Here is a 24,878-nt window from a genome sequence, read left to right on the forward strand (position 1 = left end):
AGTGGACAGCAAAGAGGGTTACCTCAGACTACAACAGGATCTGGACCAGATGGGCCAATGTGCTGAGAAGTGGCAGATGGAGTTTAATTCAGATAAATGCGAGATGCTGTATTTTGGGAAAGCAAATCTTAGCAGGATTATACACTTAATGGTAAGGTCCTAGGGAGTGTTGCTGAACAAAGAAACCTTGGAGTGCAGGTTCATAGCTCCTTGAAAGTGGAGTCGCAGGTAGATAGGATAGTGAAGAAGGCGTTTGGTATGCTTTCCTTTATGCTTTCCTTCTGTATTGAGTACAGAAGTTGGGAGGTCATGTTGTGGCTGTACAGGACATTGGTTCGGCCACTGTTGGAATATTGCGTACAATTCTGGTCTCCTTCCTATTGGAAAGATGTTGTGAAACTTGAAAGGGTTCAGAAAAGATTTACAAGAATGTTGCCAGGGTTGGAGGATTTGAGCAATAGGGAGAGGCTGAACAGGCTGGGGCTGTTTTCCCTGGAGCGTCGGAGGCTGAGGGGTGACCTGATAGAGGTTTACAAAATCATGAGGGCATGGATAGGATAAATAGACAAAGTCTTTTCCCTGGGTTCGGGGAGTCCATAACTAGAGGGCATAGGTTTAGGGTGAGAGGGGAAAGATATAAAAGATACGTAAGGGCAACTTTTTCACTCAGAGGGTGGTACGTGTATGGAATGAGCTCCCAGAGGGTGTAGTGGAGGATGGTGCAATTGCAACATTTAAGAGGCATTTGGATGGGTATATGAATAGGAAGGGTTTGGAGGGATATGGGCCGGGTGCTGGCATGTGGGACTAGATTGGGTTGGGATATCTGGTCAGCATGGATGGGTTGGACCGAAGGGTCTGTTTCCATGCTGTACATCTCTATGACTCTATAAATTTTTTTATTTTTATTTTTGCAAAGTCCATTACACTTGAACATGCCATTCGTCTTTTAATTTTTTTGACTTTCTTTTCTTCTTTCTTCAAGGTGGCCACAAGTGGCTTGGAATTTACTTCTCCAGCTGCCTGGTGCCTACGTGCACCTAACAACTGTCACTTTGAGTTCTGTGAATGTACTAATGTCAATGAATTGCAAGAGGGGTGGGGGAGGGATCAGTTTAAGAGAAATCAAAAAGCAACGAGGGGACAGAGGTGCAGGGTAGTGAAGAGACGAACAACAATCAAGAGTCATATGGATGTACAGCATGAAAACAGACCCTTCAGTCCATTTTGTCCATGCTGACCAGATATCCTAAATTAATTTAGTTTCATTTGCCAGCATTTGCCCCATATCCCTCTAAACCCATCCAGCTGCCCTTTAGATGTTGTAGTTGTACATACAAGCGCCACTCTCTGTATGAAAAAGTTGCCCCTCAGGTCCCTTTTAAATCTGTCCCCTCTCACCTTAAACTTATGGTCTTTAATTTTAGTCTCACCTATACCTGGGGGAAAAACCTTGGCTGTTCACCCTATTCATGCCCTACATGGTTTTCTAAACCTCTCGAGAGGAAGAAGTAGAAAATATAATAAGTGAGCATCCGAAATTAAAACCAGAATAAGCAATCATGATAAAGTGTCAAAGCTTATGGTTCTGCATCTGAATGCCCACAGTATTTGTAAAAAAGATGGTTGAGTTGCTTGGTAAATGGAAATAAATGATTAAGACTGTTCCCTCCATTCATAGAATTCCTGTGGCAATCCTGGAATTTCATATCAACGTTTTGAATTTGCATCCTCTTACTATGAATTAGAAGGTTAGAATCCCTACAGTGTGGAAACAGCCCTTCGGCCCATACTCTGAAGAGTATCTCACCCAGACCCATTCCACTATTACTCTACATTTACCCCTGATGGATGCATTGAACCTACACATCCCTGAACATTATGGGCAACTTAGCATGGCCAATTCACCTAAACTGCACATCTTTGGATTGTGGGAGGAAACCGGAGCACCCAGAGGAAACCCGAGCAGTCATGAGGAGAATGTGCAAACTCCACACAGACAGTTGCCTGAGACTGGCATCGAACCCGGGTCCCTAGTGCTGTGAAGCAGCAGTGCTAACCACTGAGCCACCCTGCTGCACCAAATTACTCTACTCATTTCTTAGTTGGAAGCAATGACCTAGTGGTATTATCGCTGGACTGTTAATCCAGAGACCCAGGTCATGTTCTGGGGATCTGGGTTCAAATTCCGCCATGGCAGGTGGTGGAATTTGAATTCAATACATACCTGGAATTAAGAGTCTAATGATGTCCATAATTCCATTGTCGAATCTCGGAAAAACCCATCTCGCTCACTAATGTCCTTTAGGGAAGGAAACTACCGTCCTTACCCGGTCTGGCCTCCATGTGACTCCAGACCACAACAATGTGGTTGACTCTTAACTTTGGGATGGGCAATAAATGCTGGCCTAACAAGTGATACCCTCATCCCATATATGATTTAAAAAATGCAGTCTCCTAAGTTTCCTTTCTCTTTTATTCAATTGTTTGTTTGTTGGATCCAAATGATGGTGCCTTAACACATCCCTGGAATCCTCCTTTCTTAGAGCGTGCCTCTAGCACCTTGTTTGTACAACTTGACTTGGCAATGAGGACTACAGCTTGACCCCCCCCCCCCCCCCCCCCCCCCCAAACGCTCGTCAACTTCAACAGCACTTCAAAAATCCATTGACTCCACCATTTAGAAAGACAGGGCAGCTGCCTCCTTGAAGCACTGTCAACTCTAATTCTCCTCCACATTGTACACTTGTACACTATTGTGACTTGGGCCTGTGCCACCATTTTTCTTCATTATTGGGTCAAAATCCTGGAATCCCCACCCAACAGCAGAGTGGAGTCTCCTTCAGTGCCTGGCCTCCAACAGTTCAAGAGGAAGGCCCGTTATTATCATCTTTAAGTCAGCTGAATGTCTCTTTTTTCTTTTGTCCTGATTTCCAAAGGCTGGTCTACGTTTCTGGTAGTTTTCAGGTAACGGGGATAGGTGATAAACACTAGCCTATGATGCACGTGTTCCCAGAATGAATTAAAAAACTTCAGATGGTGAAATCCTGTCTGAATATCGGATTAGGATGTTTTCAAAAAACAAAATTATGACAGTATCATTCATGCATTTACTAGGTACATATCACTTTCAAAGAGCATAAATGGAAATTCTAACAGGTACCAAAAGATGCATCATGTGCATTCCAGTTGCAAAACAAATATAGTAGTGCCAAAAGCTAACCGGTGGATAGGGGTGTGCAGCTGTTCCATGTGCCATTCCATTATTGTTGTAGAATCTTAAAATGATTGAGAACAGAGAGGCAATTCAGCCCATTGGGGTTGGACTGGTACTTTGAAAAAGCCCACCTGTTTAACCTCAGTCGCGGTGTTTTGCTCAAAGCTCTGTAAACCAGAACACAACAAAAAGATGTTTTCCATTCAGGTCCTCAGCCTTTGACCTATTCAGTTTAATCATTGCTGTTCTGAACCTCAAATCCATTTTCCTGCTTTGCTTCCAAATCCCTTAATGCTCTCACCTATCAAACATCAGTCCAAGTTTTGAAAATTGTAATGATTCAGTCTCAGCATCATTTTCTTCCAGACTTTCATTTCACTTTTTTTGCCAAATAGCAGTTTCCAGCATTCCACTTGAACAGCCTAGTTCAAATTTTAAAGTTATGTCGTCTTGTTCTGAGTTGCACACCCCAGGGGCAAATTGTTTATCACTTCACACAGAGGATGGTTAGAGTATGGAACTAGTTACTACACAGAATGGTTGAGGGAAATGACATAGACGCAGTTAGGGGAACCTGGATGAGCTGCTGGGTCAAAAAGGAACGAAGGGTATGCTTATGTAGTTAGATGATGTGAGGTGATAGAGGTTCATATATACGTAACCAGCTTAGCCAAATGCCCCATTACTATGTTGTTAATTTGAGAGAATTCTGTGTACTCTGCCAAATCACTTAATTCCTTTTAACCAGATCACTTTTTAAACTTTGTACTGACGTCATGATAGATACCAATAGCTGGAGTGGTGGGTGCAACACAAATGTTCAGTGAAGGATTTGTTATGTGCCAACTCTAAAACTTGACACCATTTCTACATTTTCTTTTAACAACTGCATACCCAGATGAGGCAAATTGCACCCCGTCAGATATTTTACTTTCCACTAAATTCTTCCTGCCAGGTTAGTCACTGAGATCCAGTGCATATCTTTTGAGATATTTGTGTGTTTTCTTTGAGTCTATTTTGAGTGTTGTGAACTTCAACCTTCTTACTTGTCTGCCAAGGAATTTTGTTGAATCAACTGTCTCTAATGGCAAAATTTGAAGAACTCTAACTCTGTAGAGGAATATCTGGAAGGAATCAAAAAATGTAAAGACCTGAGAAACAATGTGAAATGAATTGTTGAATTGTTCACAATGTTTTTGTCGTTATAAATAAGGCTCCACTTGCTGACACCAGGGAGCATGTGCAATGTCTATGATACCGCTTACAAGTATAGTCACAAATAGGTACAAAAATCTAAAAAAATATATTTTAATGAAAATGTATATGGTGAGGGGGAGGGGGAGGTCACAGAAATAAGCTGTAAAATGAGAGGGGAGATTTAAAAATTGACTGAAAGTTATACATATGTGCAGCCGAAAATAGTTGGTGCTTTGGTTCAAGAAAAATAATGAGTATTGTAATGAATCAGTATATTATGGTATTTTACAGTGGTCGTGTAAATCAAAGAAGCATTTTTCTTTTAATATTCAATAAACATCATCTTATTGTGTTTGAGTGTGCCATGTATTTGGTGTCAGCAAATAGATTATTTTTCAAAGATGATTAGAATCCCTACATCGTAGAAGCAGGCCATTTGAACCCACACCAACCCTCTGAAGAGCATCCCAACCAGACGCTCCCCTCATCCATCTCTGTAACCCTGCATTTCCCATGGCTAACCCACATAGCCTGCTCATCGCTAGACACTATAGGCAATTTAGCCACGGCCATGCCACCTAACCTGGACATCTTTGGACTGTGGGAGCAAACCAGAGCACCCAGAGGAAACCCACACAGACTGTCATCCGAGGGTGGAATCGAACCCAGGTGCGTGGCATTTTGAGGCAACCACTGAGCCACCATGTGACAATGAATCTATGGTCCATAACGTTTGAGAGTTTTGATACAAGATCCTGAGAGCTGAATTTCACCAGCCTCTTAGCAAGGGAGTGGGAGGTGAGGAAAAGGTGGTGCGAGAACGTGTTGGGTGGTGTGCACAGCACATTCCCTCTGCAATGCCATTTTGTCAAGGGGTGATGGTAGCCAAGCCACCCAGTTACAGCCCAGTTGAGCTCCTTGAGTGGCCAACTAAGGATCTACCCCAGCCTCCACTTTCATTTTGCAATGCCCAAGGGAGTGGGGGATTTAAGTATGAGTGGGGGGGCACGTAACGGCTACCTCTGTGGCAATGGCACCATCTGACCTGAGGATCCCATTTCCGCTCCAGATTTCTGGGCCTGGCATCCATGGGTGCAATACCCCTGTGTTCCAGGGTACCCTGTCATCGATATGCCCTGTCCTGTCAATGAAACTCCAAAAATGGCCAGCGCTGGCAGTGGTGCTGCTGAATTGACAGCTCTCTGAGTTGATGGGACAGCAGGTCTTCGGCTGGCATCAGGACCATGCTTCCTGAGCCATGTCACTGGCCAAAGCAGGTTAGGCTTCTGCTGTTAGGCCTAGACGGTGGGACCTCAGCCTCAGTCATGATAACGCGCCCAATGAGTCGACTATTTGAGCACTTCTTGTTCACTCTGTTCTGTTTCACTGCTGTAAAAAGATGTCTTTTTAAAAAAAGGCCAGGAATCTCACCCTGGCCAAAAGAATTTGTATTTCTGTAGTGCCATTTATGATTTCAGGATACCCTGAAGTCTTTTTAAAAATTATATAATAGGCAAGAGAAGCTGATGGCCTACTTAAACAAATGAAAGAACCTGTATTTCTAATTGCACTTTTTGCAATGTCAGGACATCCCAAAATGTTTTACAGGAAGCAAAGAACTTGGGCGGCGCGGTGGCTCAGTGATTAGCACTGTTGCCTCACAGCGTCAGGGACTAGGGTTCAATTCCCTCCTCCGGCAACTGTCTGTGTGGAGTTTGCACATTCTCCCCATGTCTGCGTAAGCTTCATCCGGGTGATCTGGTTTCCTCCCACAATCCAAATATGTGCAGGTCAGGTGAATTGGCCATGCTAAATTGCCTGTAGTGTGAGGTGCATCATTCAGGAGGAATGGGTCTGGATGGGTTACTTGGCAGAGGGTCGGTGTGGACTGGTTGGGCCGACGGGCCTGTTTCCATACTGTAGGAAATCTAACCTAATCTAAAAAAAACTCCTCGAATTCTTGTCTCCATTGTAATGTAGTTAATTCAGCAGCCAATTTGTGTAAGACAGCCATGGGATAATTGCTAACGAATCAAAATTTTAGTAAGGTTGATCGAGGGATAAGTGTTGTCCGGGACAATAGGAGAGCTTCTCTGGTGGTCTTTGAAATAACAACATGGAGTCTTTTGCATGTGAGTGGAAGGTGGGACCTCTGTTCCATTTCTAAAAGGAAAAATGATCACTTCTGACAGCAAGATTTTTCATCAGTGCTGAGCTGGGTGTCAGCCTAGATATTGTAATCAAATATATGCTACAGATCTTGCAGCCAGACTCTCTAACTCATAAGTGGGGTAATTGGAGGGCAATTAAGTACCTGAAGAGGAGCTGTTCTCAGGCGGGCGTACAGAGACAGTCCCCCAATATTTGTTGGGTAGAGAATGGTTTAAGAGATAGGAAAACCAGGAAGCAATAAAGGAAAATGTACTTTTAAAAGACATTAGAATGCACTGATTTATTTGAAAACACTTTTTAAACTATACTTGTTTTTCCAAATCTGTGGCAATAGATTCTGAAGAGAGTTCCCAGTCAGGCCACGAGACCCCAGGCAGCGAATCTGCATTACAGGGGAACACAGAACATGAGGATGTGGAGAACTCAGATGGCAAGACAAAGAAAGAGAAAAAGAAGAAAGAGAAGAAAAAGAAGGTGAAAACAAAAGGAAAGAATAAAGATAAAGAGAAGAAGACGGAGAATGATAACCAAGAAAAGAAAGCCAAGAAGAAAGGCTTCGGAGCAATGCTCAGGTATTTAACAGAATTTATCCTGGATGTCAGGATCCACTTCTTCACACAAATTAAATTTGGAAGCCTGTCGTCCGAAAGGCATTGAGGCTGAGAGCCAAATGAGTGTCTTAAAATTGAGTTGTATATGATTTTGTTCATCAAGGGTTATGGAACTGAGGCCATGCAGGTGGAGTTGAGACCCTACCAGAAGTTTTCAGCTGGTTTGATGTTCAAGTGCACTCAACACATTCAGTAATATCATAGGGTTTTTAAACTTGATGTCATTTGATAGCCAGTTGTGTCAGGTGATCACTATTGGGTTACTTGGGATGTGAAGTGGTTGCTAAATGATCACTTTTGAGTGCAAAAGATCATAAACATATGATGCCCCTGATAGACATTGACATTAAATCGAGCTGGCAGGATATGTAGGAACTTATTGAATAAGGGGACATTGGCATAAGGGACTGAATGGTCTATTCTTGTAGAATCATAGAATCGCCCAACTGACTGTTGAATGTCTTTACAAACTCACCTAGATTTTCTGCCATTTTAACTGGGGTCAGAACCCTTTGTGTTTTCTTTTAGATCTTGGGTGTTGGAGGCCCAAGGTTCGATCGTTATCCTGTGCAAAGCTACTTTCAACCTGCTGCTCGTGAATACATTGTGTTTTGCCTTTAGAATTGCAACTAGAAAGGGAGAAATTAATGAGTTCTCATTTAACAAAAGCTTGCTTTTATACAGCACGTTTAATGTGGTCCCTAAATGTATGAAAATAAGAATTGGTACTGAGCCACTTAAATACTTACTACAATTTGGTCAAAAAACTCTTTTAAAAAATGCAGGCATTGAGCAGCATTTTTCTATAAAATATCCTGTGAGGATACTTTGGTGTGATGCACGTGAAGACACAACATCCAGTGTTGCAATGTGAGAAATTGACATGTAGACAACTTGGAAAATAGATGCAGGCGTAGACCGTTCAGCCCTTTGAGCCCGCACCACCATTCAGTATTACTGCAGCTGATCTTGCAATCTCAGTATCCCACTCCCACCTTTTCTCGATACCACTCGATCCATTTAGTTGCAGGGGTCACTTACAATTCTCTCTTGACTATGTCTAATGAACTGCCCCCACAGCTCTCTGTGGTAGAAAATTCCACAGGTTCACAACTCTGAGTGAAGAAGTTCTTCCTCATCTCAGTTCTGAATAGCTTACCCCTTATCCTTAGACTGTGAAGATGCACGATAGCCAGAATTAGAACAATGTGAAGATCTTTGAAAGTTGTGGGGCTGGACAAGTCATTATAAGGAATTTACTTAGCCTTTTTTTTCCTGGTTATCTTTCTCTTTCTTTTCATTATCTTCATTCTTTCCCCTTGTTTTCACCTTGTTGGTCTTCCCTTTCTTTCTTTCTTCACCTTGCCATCTGGGTTCTATGCATCCTCTTGTTCTGTGTTCCACTATAATACAGATTCTCTGCCTGGGGTCTCATGGCCTGACTAGGAATTCTCTTAAGAATCTATTGCAACAGATTTGGGGAAAAGAGTTTTAAAATGCATTATTGCATTCCAATTTCTTTTAAAAGTACATTTTCATGTAGTGCTTCCTGGTCTTCCTATCACTTATACCATTCTCTACCCAACGAGTATTGAGGGGAGGTCTCTGTACAACATCCATTCGTCTGTAAATAGCTCCTCATAGGATAGTTAATTATCCTCTAGTTACCACGTTTGAGTTAGAGAATCTGGGTGCAAGATGTGCAGTGGATATTTGAGTGCAACATCTCGGCTGACACTCAGCTCAGCACTAAGGAAAGGCCGTGCTGTCAGATCATCTTTCATTTTAGAGATGGAACCGAGGTCTCACCTTCCCTCTCAAGTGCAAAAGAACCTATGCTGCTATTTCAAAGAACATCAGGGAAGCTCTCCTAATGTCCTAGCCAACATTTGTGCAACAAGGACGAGAATTTTACATTAAAAACACTTTTTTGAACAGAGAACAGATGTTAGTCAGGGAACATAGAGGTGATGATATGGAATGCAGGCAGTAGGATTTTGGACAGTGCGTAGATTCCTGTTTTATTAACCAATGGCCATTTTTTGGAAATTGGGGAAAGAGCTTGCTTGTGACATCCCCTGTTATGAACCTTGATATATGAGAGCCACTGTACTTGACTGCGGTGTTTGGAGCCTGATAAACTTTAACTTAAATCACCACCTTCAGGGAATAAGGGGAGAAATAAACGATTGGGGAAGTAATGTGAGAATTGAGACAAGTTTTTTAAAAAGTTTGCTTATTTGAATTCTAGGGAATGACCAAGCACTCTGCATTTGAGGCATGGAAGTGCCAATTTTAATCTTTATTTGCCTTTTTTTCACTCTTCACAAGTCTAGATTTCTCAATTGTGCCACCAGATCTCATAATGGGAAATGGAAACATTATTCACTGCACAGGATCATGACCCACCTAGAATAAATCCCAATCTTTAACAGCCAGAATTTAATTTCAGGTGCAATTTATTTTGTTGCTGTTGCTTATTTTGCACATGCAGAGGGATTAATTTTTTACCTAGCCCCTTTTCAGGTAATGCATACCGGAATTACAAGTGGTAATTCTCCAGGAATTCTCCTCTACCCTTTTTACCTTGAAGGTTGAGGAAATGGTCAAGTATCCCAAGAATATAGTATCAGAGTATGAAGTCATAAGCATTGCTTCTTGCTGCACTCAAAACCTTGGTTTTACAAAGGAAGTTATCACGGGGAGTTATGACACATGCTGCACACATTTCAGTTGCAACACAGGATCTGTAAACAAAACAAACTAATCTTAGAAAATGTGGCAGCGATTTATACTCAATAATTTCCCACAAACAGCAGTGTAATAATAGCCTGATGATTTTTTTTATTAATTGCTAATGGTTAAGGGATAAATATTGGTCAGGACAAAATCTTCTCTGTGCTTCTGTGAAATTTCTACAATAAAATATTTTCCATACACTTGAGAAAACAGAATTAGGTAATGTTCTATCCAAAAGTCAGTATTTTTTGCAGTATAGCACTCCCTCAGTACCATGCTCTGTGTAGTCAGTCTGAATGTGTTATGTTGGTTATAAGGCAGGTTCAACATTTTGTGATTGTGTAAAGTGCTATACAAATGCAAGTCTTCATTTATTTTGCTCTCTGCCTCACGTGGGTGATGGGCATATATTGTGTTATGGCATGGTGAGATGCACTGATGTTCAGTTCTGACTTTCTTTGGGCATGCCCACAGGTAGAAGAGTAATTAGTATATCTTGTTGAAGGTTGTTGAAGTTAAGTTTGAACTTTCAGTGGAACAAGCTACATAAGGTTACCTAGATATAGTTGGCTAAAATGAGTGTTATTGTCGTATATGAATTCCAACTCTCCAAATCTTCAAAAGTGTGTATCCTTGTCTTAAGCTCAAGGTGCACTGTTAGTTACATAACCGGGTAAACCCAAACCCAGCCATGCTTTCGTCATTGGGTAGGATCGGATGCATATGCCCAAGTCGCACAGGCTGTTAAATTTAGTCGCTGTCTAATGAGTTTGAAATAGAAATCTGTTACAATTGAAACAATAAAAATGCATGGCTTTTGTCCCAGTGGGATATGGAGAAATAGGAGTGTGAAGGAGCAGAGCTTCATGGGCAATTTGCAGCCAACATATGTCCTCCAACTTCATTGGCAGTACTCTCCCTGTATCTCCTTCCACCCTAGGGTTTGGTGATCTTCTGTCCTGTAAATTGGGACATGTTTGCACATTATGTTTCTCACACACACGCTTTGTTGTTGTCTCTCTTTCTCTCTTTAGGGTGTATGCACATTCTATAGGCCACTTCAAACTGATGCTGGAAGCCTAGTGATGGGAGATAAGGAAATAGCAGAAGAACTTAATAAGTACTTTGCGTCAGTCTTCACAGTGGAAGACATGAGTAATATCCCAACAATTAAAGGGAGTCAGGGGGCTGAGTTGAGTATGGTTGCCATTACAAAAGAGAAACTGCTAGAAAAGCTAAAAGGTCTTAAAATTCATAAATCTCCTGGCCCCGATGGGCTACATCCTAGAGTTCTGAGGGAGGAAGCTGAGGAAATAGCTGAGGCGTTGGTTGAGATCTTTCAAAAATCACTGGAGTCAGGGAAAGTCCCGGATGATTGCAAGTTCGCTGTTGTAACCCCGTTGCTCAAGAAAGGATCAAGGCAAAAGATGGAAAATTATAGGCCAACCTCAGTTGTTGGTAAAATTCTAGAATCCATCATTAAGGATGAGGTTTCCAAATTCTTGGAAGAGCAGGGTCGGATTAGAACAAGTCAACATGGATTTAATAAGGGGCGGTCAACCCTGACAAACCTGTTGGAATTCTTTGAAGAGGTGACAAGTAGGTTAGACCGAGGAAACCCAGTGGATGTGGTCTACCTAGACTTCCAAAAGGCCTTTGACAAGGTGCCACATGGGAGGCTGCTGAGCAAGATGAGGGCCCATGGTGTTCGAGGTGAGCTACTAGTATGGATTGAGGATTGGCTGTCTGACAGAAGGCAGAGAGTTGGGATAAAAGGTTCTTTTTCAGAATGGCAGCCGGTGACAAGCGGTGTCCCGCAGGGTTCAGTATTGGGATACTTATTTACTACTTTTCTTAAGTAAATTAATTTATCTTCTGTAATTCGCAGGTTATTTTCTTGATCAGTATGTTGTACTGTGATTCCATTTTACATGTATTCCATTTCCTTGGTTCCAAACAATTTATTTCACAATGACCAGATTAAATTGTGCAAATCGTTCTTTTACAGGAAAGTACCAAAGAGAAAGGAAAGATTGGATTTAATTCCTCTTACACAGAACCATAAAAACAAGACAGTTGGGGCTGTTCAACCTATCTAGTCCATGCTGACCCAAAGACACCCAGATGCCCTTCCTAATTTCATCTTTCAGCACACAGCCCATAGACATGCTTGAATCTTTCTCTAATATTCAGGCTGCCTTCTTACTTGATGGCATCTGCAAAGATTTTACTCATACAACTTCAATATAGGAGACTAGGACCCGTGGCACAGCCTTAGAATTAGAGGGGGTAAATTCAGAACAGAAATGCGGAGACATTTCTTCAGCCAGAGAGTGGTGGGCCTGTGGAATTCATTGCCGCAGAGTGCAGTGGAGGCTGGGACACTAAATGTCTTCAAGGCAGAAATTGATAAATTCTTGATGTCACAAGGAATTAAGGGCTATGGGGAGAATGCAGGTAAGTGGAGTTGAAATGCCCATCAGCCATGATTGAATGGCGGAGTGGACTCAATGGGCCGAAAGGCCTTACTTCCGTTCCTATGTCTTACGGTCTTATAGCTCTGTCTTGCACACTTTATCTAGATCTCTTTATCTCTTTCGTTCACATGCTTGTTGTCTCTAACTCCACTGTGTTTTCATTCTCACCCACCACCTGAATTATACCTGAAGTGTTTTTATTATGTTCAGTTCTGAAATTTCTGTTAAGATTGTCCAACTTCATATCAGGTGGGTTCAAATTGCCCTCTTTCCTACTTCTGCTCACGATTTGACTTGAAATGGAAACCGAGGCTGTCTTGAAGACTGTAGCTAATACAGGGTGATTTTTGTTTTTTGACAGAAGGAGTTTATGTATAATGTGCATATTACTCCTGGCCTGAGAATACTTGATACTAATGGCATTGGTCCAATAATAAATTAGTTCTGGATACGATGCAGGTTTTGAAAATTATTCCATTAGGATATGGCTGTCATTGGCAAAGCCGACATTTGTTTCCCATCCTGAATTGCTCACGAGCTGAGCAATTTAGGTTCTTGCAGTCTCCTTCCTGAAGAGCCAACCATATTGCTGTGGTTTTGAGTCGTGTGTAGCTCAGAATGAGTTGGGATCTCCCCGAAAGATTTATTAGGTCAGGTCCCTGTTGTACACGCCGTCTGCTTTGCCTGTCTATGTGAATTTTTGGAAGGGTACAAAATGGGAATCTGACCCCTCGTTTTAGTCCGGTTAGGTTGACATTGGGGTTTCCATGCCTCAAGTGGAAAGTGCTCTGTTTTACTTAGCCACCTTTCATAATCTTTGTAAACTCCTCTATACCTGCACAATCTCTACACTCTTCCAATTATGGCCTCTTGTGAATCCACAGCTGTGTCTTAAGTGGACTGGGCATCAAACTCAAGACGACTTCTCCAAATCTAAATCCACTCAACCTCACTTTCTCCTCTTCCTTGACACTCCTTCAAAACATAGCCTTTGTTAACTTGTCTTAATATCTCTGGACATGATTTGGTGCCTGATTGTATTCCGTAAGGTGCTGTAGAGTCTCTCACTTTAAAAGTGCTTTGCAAATGCAAGCTGTTACAATGAGCACAAAAAGATTTGATTTTTTTTAAACATAACTGGAATGATTCATTCACGAGTTACATTGCGAATGAGCTGTTTAAGTAAAACAGCATACTGAAATAATAATAACTTGGAATTCACTGCCTGAGGAACAGTTTTCTCATGGCACAACCTGTGGTTTTGTCTATTTTATGAATTAGGTTCTCTAAATAGTTCAGCCGTTAGGTAAAGATTTTTTTTTACTTAAATAGTTTTGAACTAGAGCATGAGATTTCCATAAATGGTTTTTTGTTTGCTACTCTGTTCGCTGACTTACTAACTCAGCCTCCATTTCAATGCCCATGAAGAACACAACCAACATTTTTCAGAAATTACTACACCTCTAAAGTTCATCCAACCTCTGCTGGTGGTACCATTGTGTGGGACTGTGCCTGCCTATTTGAAATGTTGGAACAATTACAGTCGAGGAGGAGTGGGAGATGCAGGAAAAATTGCTAATGTTTCACTTCAGGCATTTGTTTATGTTGAAAAGCCAGGAATAACAGAGGCCATCCTGTGCATTCCCCAAAGCTTCTTCCTACCTATAGCATTTATCAGCTTGGCCTTCTCTTGCGATGTTCATCTGATGAGTTGGCGAGGGAGGGCTCTTCCACAGCCGGAAAGCTACTGATGTTACAAATCCGTATCTCCACTTGTGTTTTGGTACATCTGAGTTAATATTCTCCCTCAACTCTCTTCAAGTACTCTTTCCAGTACTGCTTCCATCTTTCAATTGAATTGTAGAACCCTTATGACACAGATCAAAGCCAATCAGCCCAACTTACCCAGGCTGGTTGAAAAAGTACTGACAAAGTCCCGAACTTAATCCCAATGTTTCTGACTTTGGTTCATAGGCCTGAAGGTGCCATTTCTTCAAGCTATCCAAACGTGAATTTTACCTCTGCTACTGTTCGGTCAATGACTCAGATTCCCCAATACCTTCCAAGTGACAAATATGTTTCATTGTCTTCTTTTTTTAGACCCTGCTACCAATTACTGGAAATCTGTGCTTTTTGATTGTTTGACCCCCTGCCAAGACCAAATAGGTCGTCTGTGTTTACAATATCCCAGGCCCTCATAGTTTTGTAGACCTCAAGCAAACCAGCTCTTAGCCTCCTCTGTTGCAAATAAAACAACCTGAAACCTATCCAATACTTCCTCTTAGTGAAGATTTTCCAGTCCTGGCTGTACCATCATAAATCTCCTGAGCTTGGCTCGCAACTTTTGTCTTAATAGGGAGCAAATGTTGTCCTTCTTTGCAGGTTTAGTTTCGATATTTCGATATTTATAGAAACTCATAGCAAAGCAGGAAACTTCTTAATGCATTGTGTCCATGCAGGCTGTTTGGCAGAATTAAACCAGTTCTGCTGCTGTTTTTCACACAGCCATGCATTTTATTTTTCTTCACATTTTTTAAAGTATGTATCTAATTGCATTTTGAAAGTTAGTATTGAATTTGCTCCCAACGTGCTTTTGGGCACCATATTCTAGATTGTCATAACTCGCTGAGTGTACAATATCTTCTTGTCTCCCCTGGCTTTTTTGCCAGTTATCTTAAATTTGTGACCTCAGGTGATTGACTCTAACGGCAGGAGAGACAGTTTCTCCTTATCACTTTTTATCAAAGCTCCTCATATTCTTCAATTTGATTTTGTTTTTGAAAACGGTTTTACAGTGTGGAATGAGCCATTTGGATGTTGTCATATTGATTTCTGTGGTTGGCTGGTTAAACTGCAACAATGACTCGTGAAAAGGTACACTTTTATTTTGTTGACGTGTTGCTGGACCCTTGAGCATGCTCTAAAAAAGCAATGGCCAGGCGTCCTCAGATTTCAGAATATGTGAAACAATAAGTTACAAAGCACCATTTTGCTCGCATTCTGGGAATCAACCAAACTCTTCAACCCCATGCATTTAGAGTCCAGAGATATGCACAGCATAGAAGCAGACCCTTCAGTCCAACTCATCCATGCTGGCCAGATACCCCAAATTAATCTGGTTCCATTTGCCAGCATTTGGCACACATCCCTCAAAAGCCTTCCTATTCATACACTCATGCAGATGCCTTTTAAATGTTGTACCAACCTCCACCACTTACTCTGGCAGCTCATTCCATACACACGCACCCTCTGTGTGAAAACGTTGCCCTTGAGGCCCCTTTTAAATCTTTTCCCTCTCGCCTTAAAGCAATGACCTCCAATTTTGGACTCCCCTACCATGGGGAAAAGACCTTGGCTATTCATCCTATTCATCCCCCTCATGATTTGATACTTGCCTGAAGGAACATTGCCACGGGTCATTGAAAAGTTTTCAACTTATTTATTCTTTTTATTGAAAAAATTGGTTCTGAATAACTTGAGCGAATGATGGAGCATTCTCCTGAGCTTCTACCTTTCAGATGGCAAGTAAAACCAAAGTACTGCCTGTCCTCTCCAGTGGATGTAAAACATATCATGGTACAATTTCAGTGAAAGTAGGGGAGTTCTCTGTTCCATGAGTAAAATTTATATCTCAACCTATATTACCAGAGTGGATAATCTGGTCAAGTACTCACTGCTGTCTGGGATTGTTGATGGCCACTGTTTCTTTTCCGTTATAGTGGTGACCACATTCAAAGTATTTCATTGGCTGTAAAATGTTTCAAGGTGTCATGAAGGGTGCAAGAGAATGGAGATCTTCCTTTACTGACAGGTACATGAATCTAAAGTAGGATTTGAACCCACAGCCTGTGGCTTAGCTAAAAAAGCGACCTGCAAATGAGCCACAACTGTCATAGATGTTCCAAGGGGATGCTGAAACTCTTGAGGAAATTATGCTGTCTTTATTTTTCTTTTAGCCAGATGAGACGATTTAAAGGAGAAAGAAAAAATTCACTCAGAACAGCAATTGGGAGACCCAACCTCTCTTCACACATTAACAGTCAATACATGCCAACGTTAATGAGGCCATAATCTATCTGGTCATACCAATAAATGGTTGTGTCAGGCCGAGGCAATAACTGCTGGTCGTTATGCTAATTACAGTCATCTTGTGATGACTTTTATAGCTTTTACCCTGTTCTGTTAGTAATTACAGTAAAACAGAATCCTTTTTATTAAACTGCAAGAGTGACACTTGGAATTTGAGATATGGGAGTGATGGAGTAAAGAGAAAATGGAAATGGCACTAAATTGTTTGTAAGAAACTTTTGAAATGTATACAAATTAAGATATTGATAGGGTAGGGTGCATCTTGTCTTTCAAGCCCCAGAAGTCCCAAAGAACCTTGCAGATGATTATTGACTTTTTGAATTACAATCGTGGTTTAAAACACGCCAACCAGTTTATGCACAACAAGCTCCCACCAGTAGCAGAGATAATAAGCAGATAATCTATACTGCCATGATGCTTTGATAAGGGACAAATATTGTGCAGCACACAAGGGAAAAGTCTCTTTTGTTCAATGTTATTCAGCAGTGCTACATACCCTTTCCATCCACCTGACAGGGCCAAATGATCTCCTCAGGTCTTGCTGGAAAAATTGAACATCCAGCACTGTCTTAGTACTGAAGTGTCAACCAAGGTAATCTAGTGCCTTGAGTTGGACTTGAACCTGCACTTTTCCTGTCACTGAGACAAAAGTGTTGCCCACTCAGTCATTGCTCCATTTGATTTGGGGGGCAGGACATAGAACAATTCATAGGATTTCTCTTGTAGAACAAAATTCCTTTAAAGGCCAGGGTATAATACTATTAAGGGCAGCACCGTGGCTCAGTGGTTAGCACTGCTGCCTCATAGGGACAGGGACCCAGTTTCAATTCCATCCTCTGGTGATGTCCATGTGGAGTCTCTCCATGTTTGCGTAGATTTCCATTGGGAATATCGGTTTCCTCCCACAGTTCAAAGGTGTGCTGGTTAGGTGGAATGGCCTTGCTAAATTGCCTCGTAGTGTCCAGGGATGTGCAGGCTAGGTGGGTTAAGTGAGATAAATGTGAGGTTATGGGATAGGTTAGGAGGACTGGGTCTGGGTGGGGTGCTGTTTGGAAGTTTAATGTAGACCTGATGTGCCAAATGTCCTCTTTCTGCAGTGTATGGATTCTGTGATTCAATCTAGGGTTATCCAGAGAAATTGCCACACCTATTTTTTGGAAATCTCCTAGGAGATCCTCTAATCATCCTCTAAGCTGCAGGTACTGCCTTAGTAATAGGAGGAGCATATTTGGCTCCTCCAGGCATCTTGATAGATCATGAAAGATCTATATCTGAACACAATGTGTACGCTCGCCTTTGTTCTGTCCCTCTTTAAACCCATTTCTCTCATAAATCGACCAAAGTCAGTTTTGAAATTTTCAATTGATCCCTCAATCTCAACAGCATTTTGGAGGAGAAGATTCCAAAATGGAGATGGGTTGAACAGTTTCCTGCAGCAACTGCTGGTGCTGAACTGCAAAATTGACGAGGGGTTTAAGGAGACAGCATAACCTGTTTTAAAAAGAAGACAATGATGTCAAAATAAATCTAGTTTTGAATAAAGTGTTCAGAAATTATTAATAATTTTCTCTCCCATTCTGCTTTGCATGTGGCGGTGACCTCATCTGGTCAGCGGGAAGTGTTATCCATTCAGACATCCCTCCCCTCATGGTTTGCCATTTACCCCATGGACCATACAGGGTGACAACAATCCAGCTGTCATGCCCCAAATATCTTCTGGACATGGAGAACTATTTAACAGGTGGATGCAGAGTCTTGCGCAAGTATGTTCAGTAATCATGAGGCACACCCTCCAGAATGTTGGGTGCTGGTGGCAGAATGCCTCACGCAAACATACCTGAGGCTATTTAAACCTGCCAGTCATTTGAAAAGAAGAGCCAAAGAAACCATTCACCAATCAATGCATTGCCACCTTTCCACTCTAATTGTTCAGGCTAGCCAGAATGAAGGGCAGGGTAGTGAGTCTGTTGCATCTGACCCTTAGCTGCCCAGTACCAAGTACTTAGTCCCAGTGCAGGTGAACAAGAGTGAATAGCAACACACTTTCCTCATTTTTAATCCAAAGCTTGTATTTTCAATGTGGATAGCGCTTCGCTTCTCACCTACTGGGAAATAAAAATTTCACAAAATTTGGGATTCTGCAAACTACTAAGCAGAAGAGGGAGAAGTAATTAACAGAAAGTACACTTCTTTAGAGAGACAGATGAATGAACTGTTCTGAACTCTCAGCTTCTGAAGATTTCCCAACTTGGATGTAGGTTTGTTTTTAGAAGTTTTGTCACCATACTAAGTAACATCTTCAGTGAGCATCCGAATGAAGCACTGGTGGTGTAGACCGCTTTCTATTTATATGTTTGAGTTTCCTTGCGTTGGTGATGTCATTTCCTATGAGGATGTCATTTCCTGTTCTTTTTCTCAGGGGGTGGTAAATGGGATCCAAGTCAATGTGTTTGTTGATGGCGTTCCAAATAGAATGCCATGCTGCTAGGAATTCACTTGCGTGTCTCTGTTTGGCTTGTCCTAGGATGGATATGTTATCCCAGTCGAAGTGGTATCCTTTCTCATCCATATGTAAACATACTAGGATGTAAGGGACAACACATCCATCCTAGGACAAGCCAAACAGAGACACGCATGAGCATTCCTAGAAGCATGGCATTCCAATCGGAATGCTACCAACAAACGCATTTACTTGGATCCCATTTACCATCCCTGAGAAAAAGAACAGGAAATCACATTACCGTGGGAAATGATGTCACCACAGGAAATGACGCAACCGACCGAAGGAAACTCAAACATATAAATAGAAAACAGGCTACACCACCAGTGCTTCATTTGGAAACTCATTGATGATGTTACCTAGTATGGTGATGAAATGTCTAAAAACAAACCTTCAGTTCAGCAAGCAAACCTACACCCAGAACCTCCACCTGAGCTACAAATCTTCTCAAAACTCGCTAATTTCCCAATTTCCTGGAAAAATTTCCCTCTCGATACCTGGACCTGAGAATTAGGAAACGGGTCAATCATTTGGAAATGGATTGCATGTTTTTCGGTGGGAGGTTGCCATTTGATATCATTGAAATAAATGTCTTGAAATTTTCAGAAGCTTCAGAATTTGAGACTTCCCTAGTCTTTTTTGCCTTTCCCAGGGTGTTACTCAGCTGTGCGAGTGTGGAGATGGTTTAGCCATGATTCTCCAGCTGTTGTGTGTGAAACTGGCTTGACAGGCCAGCTGTTCTTCTTCCTGCCTGCCATCTTGTGTGTTCTTACGTTTGGGTGCAAACACATCTCTAACTGGTTGCAGTGTGACATTCTTGTCTGAATTTATTTTGTAAAATGAAACCTTGGATTGGGGGATACACTGGTTTTGAGCATTTGACAGTGATGACCATTTGAAAGACCTTTCCAAGGTAGAGGCGATGACTTAGAAAAGCTTGGCGATTGGAAATGTGAATCATTTAATTTTATTGTGGTGAGATGCTATAAGCTGGAATGCAATGTCTGAGAGGGTGGCAGAAGCAGATTCAATTGTAACTTTTTTAAAAGGAATTGAATACAGGGGAACCTCAATTATCCGAACGTGATGGGCGGGCACTATTTCGTTTGGATAATTGTTTATTCAGTTAATTGATTCAATGCCTTTCCTCTGGGGCTCAGAGTTTTCTGTTAAGTCTGCTCCCCGTTCGGTAGACAAGACAGCACGAACCTCGCCTCCCGTCCAACACTGCCCACCCGCCAACCCCATTCAACACAGCCCGCCCCATGGCCGCGCCTCAACCCCATCCAACACCGCCCCCCACCTCACCCGCCTGCCAACACCATCCTACACCACAACCCCCCAACACTGCACGTCCGCCCGCCAAACCCATCCAACACCGCCCACCCCATGGCCAATCCGTCCCAACCCTGTCCAAAAACGTCCGCCCTCCAACCCAATCCAACACCGCCCGCCTCATACCCATCCAACACCGTCCACTTCCCCAACTGCCCCCGACCCCCTTCCAGGTCAGCCGGATCGGACACCAACAACAAGACTGCTGCTGCCTTTTGGAGGGTGAGTCTCCAAATAGTGCGCGCGTGTACAAATTCTTATTGCAACTTTTTGACAGGTTCTACCTTTACCCTGTGCAGCACAATGTTGGGGAGATTCATGCCTATGTAGAACTCCAGGGATATTGAGGTGTGGGAGGGAGGAGGTGGGGGAAGAGGGTGGAAGGTCCGTCATTTAGAGACGGTGCCTGGGCTCCCATCAGTCCAGGACTGTTCACAGCAGCATTTCAGGAAGCGGAGTTCACTTTTAATCATTGTCAACAAAAGGCACGATCAGTGTTGAAAACACGTCTTTAATGTTTCTATCGGGACCTCAAGATTTCCTTTGGGTAATCCGATATTCAAATAATTGATATTCAGATAATCGAGGTTCCTCTGTATCTACTTGAAAAGAAAATACTTGCAGAGCTTTGTTGGAAATAACAGGTCATGGAATTAATTCAGTGTCTTTTTTCCAAGCGGCTGGCCTATGCGTAATAGACCAAATGGCTTCCTTTGCGCTGTATAATTCTATGAGGCCAGAAATGGTGCTCCATAGCAAACTTATGTCCAAGTGAAGACCTGATAGCCTTTACATTTGGTGGATTCCCTTTGTTCAGCCTACCACCTGAATTAAAGCTAATGTCTGTCAGCTCAGTAGTGTGGGCGGCACGGTGGCACAGTGGTTAGCACTGCTGCCTCACAGCGCCAGAGACCCGGGTTCAATTCCCGCCTCAGGCGACTGACTGTGTGGAGTTTGCACGTTCTCCCCGTGTCTGCGTGGGTTTCCTCCGGGTGCTCCGGTTTCCTCCCACAGTCCAAAAGATGTGCAGGGCCAGGTGAATTGGCCATACTAAATTGCCCGTAGTGTTAGGTAAGGGGTAAATGTAGGGGTATGGGTGGGTTTCGCTTTGGCGGGTCGGTGTGGACTTGTTGGGCCGAAGGGCCTGTTTCCACACTGTAATATAATCTAATCTAATCTAATCTTTAAACTGTGTACGTGTACATTCATATCAAAAGCAGAATATATTGTTCCCTGGATTTCCACAGAAATCATTCACACAATTTGTTGCAAACTTGCCCTGAATAGGCAGAAACATTTTGAGAAATACTTTTTACAAAATGTCTCTTTGTTTAGTTGCCAAGCAATGGTTTTGTATGCTTTCCCGTGTTCAGTCCCTCTTTCTTATTCAGTCTTGCAATTGAAACTAATTGTGTCCCTGCAGATACCACATGTGAAACGTGCAAGCAACCTTTCATCCTGCCCATTGCACATCGTAAACCGCTTTCCATTAAACACATAAAAGCGATCCCTCAATTGGGAATGGAACCACGCCCTATTTTTGTCAAGATTGAGCACTCCTCGATCAGGTACAGCATGATGGAGCTGCAGACTAGTTAGAGAGTACTGGCTAACCTGTTTGAGAGTGATGATCAGTACCACTAATGGGATTTACAGCATATCTCTCCTGCCACTACACAATGTTCTGTGCTTATGTCTTAGTTTTTAAAAAAAATTAATTTAGTAAAAATCTGAGTAAATTAATTGGGTAAAGAAATTAATCAGATGGAGATAACAGTGCACTGTATTCCTTTGAGGTCTTATTTGAGCACTGCAACAGGCATTGAAAGTGCTAATTAGGCTGTTGCATGTTGTGTTTTAAAATGTTTGTTCAGAATATTTCTATTCGAAAGACTTCAAAAGAAAAATTATACCAGTTGTTTGATGTGATGTAATTTTATGTCCACGCAGTAGGCAAGTTATTCATGAAAATAAGGTAAGCACGTGGGCATAAACTCCCTTATGCACTTTGCATCATTTACTCTCTCTTCAACACAAGTGAGGGTCAGCTGGAAGGTTTTAAGCTCTTGTTGCAGTGCCATGTTAATCACTCCCAGGTCCCACAGCTTGGCTTGAAGCAGCTTACTGCTCTCTTAATTGTCCACTCCCTCGTCATTTATGCTATGGCTTAAACAGATGGTAAAACTCCCTCCACAGCACTTCTTTTAACTCTTGGCTAGTTATTGCATAATGTAGAAGCATTAACAGCAACTTGTGTTTCTGTAGCATGCTTAATGTGCAAAACAACTTGAGGCATACCACTGGAGTATTATTAAATAGTTTTGCCGCTGACCCACATGTAAAGAGACATTAGAATGGGTAACTATGAGCTTGCTCAAAAAGGTAAGTTTTAAGTTAAAGAAACGAAAATATCCTGGAAGTGCTTCACAGGTCTGCAGCACCTGTGGAGAGATACCATTTCTGCTGTTGTATTTTGATTTTATATAAATTAAAACCTGCAATGTTGATACTCACGCCCGTGCAGGGCTAAAGTGACTGGAGATTTGAGTGCCCATAACTAAACTAAAGCATGTGTGTTTTATATTCATTCAGAAACAACCTCAGCTCATTGAGACCTTAAGGATTGTCTGAAAATGGGAGAAGGAGATAGAACGGAGAAAGAGATAGAAGGGAGCAGAGATCTGGTGAGGGAATTTCAGAGTAAGGCATGGACAGCTGAATATATAGCTGCGATTGGGGACGGGTGTGTGTGGATTGATCAGGATAGGTGTCTTTTTTTATAGGAATATCAATCAGCCCCAAACCATCTAAATATTAATGAGTTAAGATTGTAGTTCATCAGCCAGTTACACAATCATCTGAGTTAGATGCAGAGCAAAACTCTGTGTACCCCATTCCTTTAATGACTCCCAGATCATCTATAGCAAGGTTATATGCAGGCTAAAGTTCTCCGGTTCTGCTACCATCAATCACTGACAGGCCACTTACACCATTTGCTGGATGCAGGGAAAAGCTCAATTCTTCCCGCCTGCATCAATCACTCGCAGGTCACTTAGTCCTGGTCCATCTCGCACTTGATGCTAATTGTGTCCCTACAGATGCCACATGGCAGCCGTTCAGACAACCTTTCATCCTGCCTGCTGCATGTCATAAACCTATTTCCAATAAATACATGAAAGTAATCCCTTAATTGGGAGCAGTTTTGATGTCCTAGTTTTTGAGGCTATACAAGAATAATTAACTCCATTCCATGCTGGTTTTCCAACTTGAATCAATTGAATGCCCTGGGCCAGTATATTTATACACGTGTATGTGTACATGTACAGGTATTCCCATAAAATTAAATGGAAATATTGGTTTATTGGAAGAGAAGAGGCAATTGAAGTAACAGAACCTGCCCATAAGAAATGTCTACATAATGAAAAATCGACACTGTCTGTGACAAAAGTGCAACAACAAAAAAGAAATGACTATAACTTGGAAAGAAAGCAGAATATCAGGCACACATTTGAAACAAAAAACCTACTGCAGGGAGCGATAAATTGGTCCGAAGAGCTGAGGTTATTTCTGTGTGAATATAAAACACACATGCTTTAGTTTAGTTATGGGCACTCAATCTCTAGTCACTTTGGCCCTGCACAGACTTGAGTATCAACATTGCAGATTTTAATTTTTAAGCAGTGCTTGCTTTTGCCCTCATGTCTTGTGATATTCCACGTCCCTACATCAGTTGCCACCCTCTCTCAGTTAGATAGTCTGGCTCCATGTTTGTCACAATGGCACAATCAGAATGCACAGTATCCCTGCAAGCAGGGATATTTTCTTTGATATTTCTTTATCTTTCAATTCACTAGTGTAGGGTGTAGGCTAACATCTACATTTGGAACTTTTCTAGCAATTGTTAATACATGGAATTTTGTTAGGGAAAAGTGATTACTTTGGTGTTTTTATGACTGAACCACTCAGAAGTAACATGACAGGCAGCAATCACAGCTATAGAAATACTGAACCTGTCACAAAGATTCTCTTGTAACCTAGGACAGGGTAGACATAAAGAAAATGTCATGGCATTTGGGCATGTTGTAACAGATAAGGAGGCCATTCGGCACATCGAGTCCATGCTAGCTCTCCAGAGCAATGCAGTCGCTCCCATTCCTCTACTCTAAAGCAGTGCAAATTTAGTTCCTGTGCGTGGCCAATCAATTTCTTTTCACAAATATTCATAGCTATTGCTTCCACTGTGCTTCCAAGTCATTACTATTTGGTGCGTAAGAAAGAGTTGTTCTGCACCTTCTCCCCTCCCCCGCCCCCATCCTTGCCCAATACTTTTAATCTGTGTTCCCTCTACCATCAAACAATGGGAGCAGCTTTTCTATTGTTGATTTTTAGATAGGTCAAGTAAATAACCCATAAGCAATTAATGAATGGTAACTTTTCTGAGGGGGCACTTTCTTCTTAGGTGGATGTTTTTGGGATATTTCAGCAGCATCCTGTTTGTGGAGATTTGGTTGTTGTGTCCCCTGGCAAAGTTTACAACGTAG

The 24,878-nt window shown here is 42.0% G+C and overlaps 1 protein-coding gene across 5 annotated transcripts in view; it reads left to right on the top strand.

The window, feature by feature from the left end:
- LOC122551426 (partitioning defective 3 homolog B-like) overlaps positions 1–24,878 on the top strand; it is a 979,113-nt gene that overhangs the window by 626,595 nt on the left and 327,640 nt on the right. For all 5 annotated transcript variants that reach the window (XM_043693310.1, XM_043693308.1, XM_043693311.1 and 2 more), the window contains one exon: positions 6,921–7,158. In XM_043693310.1, coding sequence (XP_043549245.1) covers positions 6,921–7,158 — 238 coding nt within the window. The remainder of the gene's footprint in view (positions 1–6,920; positions 7,159–24,878) is intronic.

The sequence above is a fragment of the Chiloscyllium plagiosum genome, chromosome 7 (genome assembly GCF_004010195.1).
Source record: "Chiloscyllium plagiosum isolate BGI_BamShark_2017 chromosome 7, ASM401019v2, whole genome shotgun sequence".
Lineage (NCBI taxonomy): Eukaryota > Metazoa > Chordata > Chondrichthyes > Orectolobiformes > Hemiscylliidae > Chiloscyllium > Chiloscyllium plagiosum.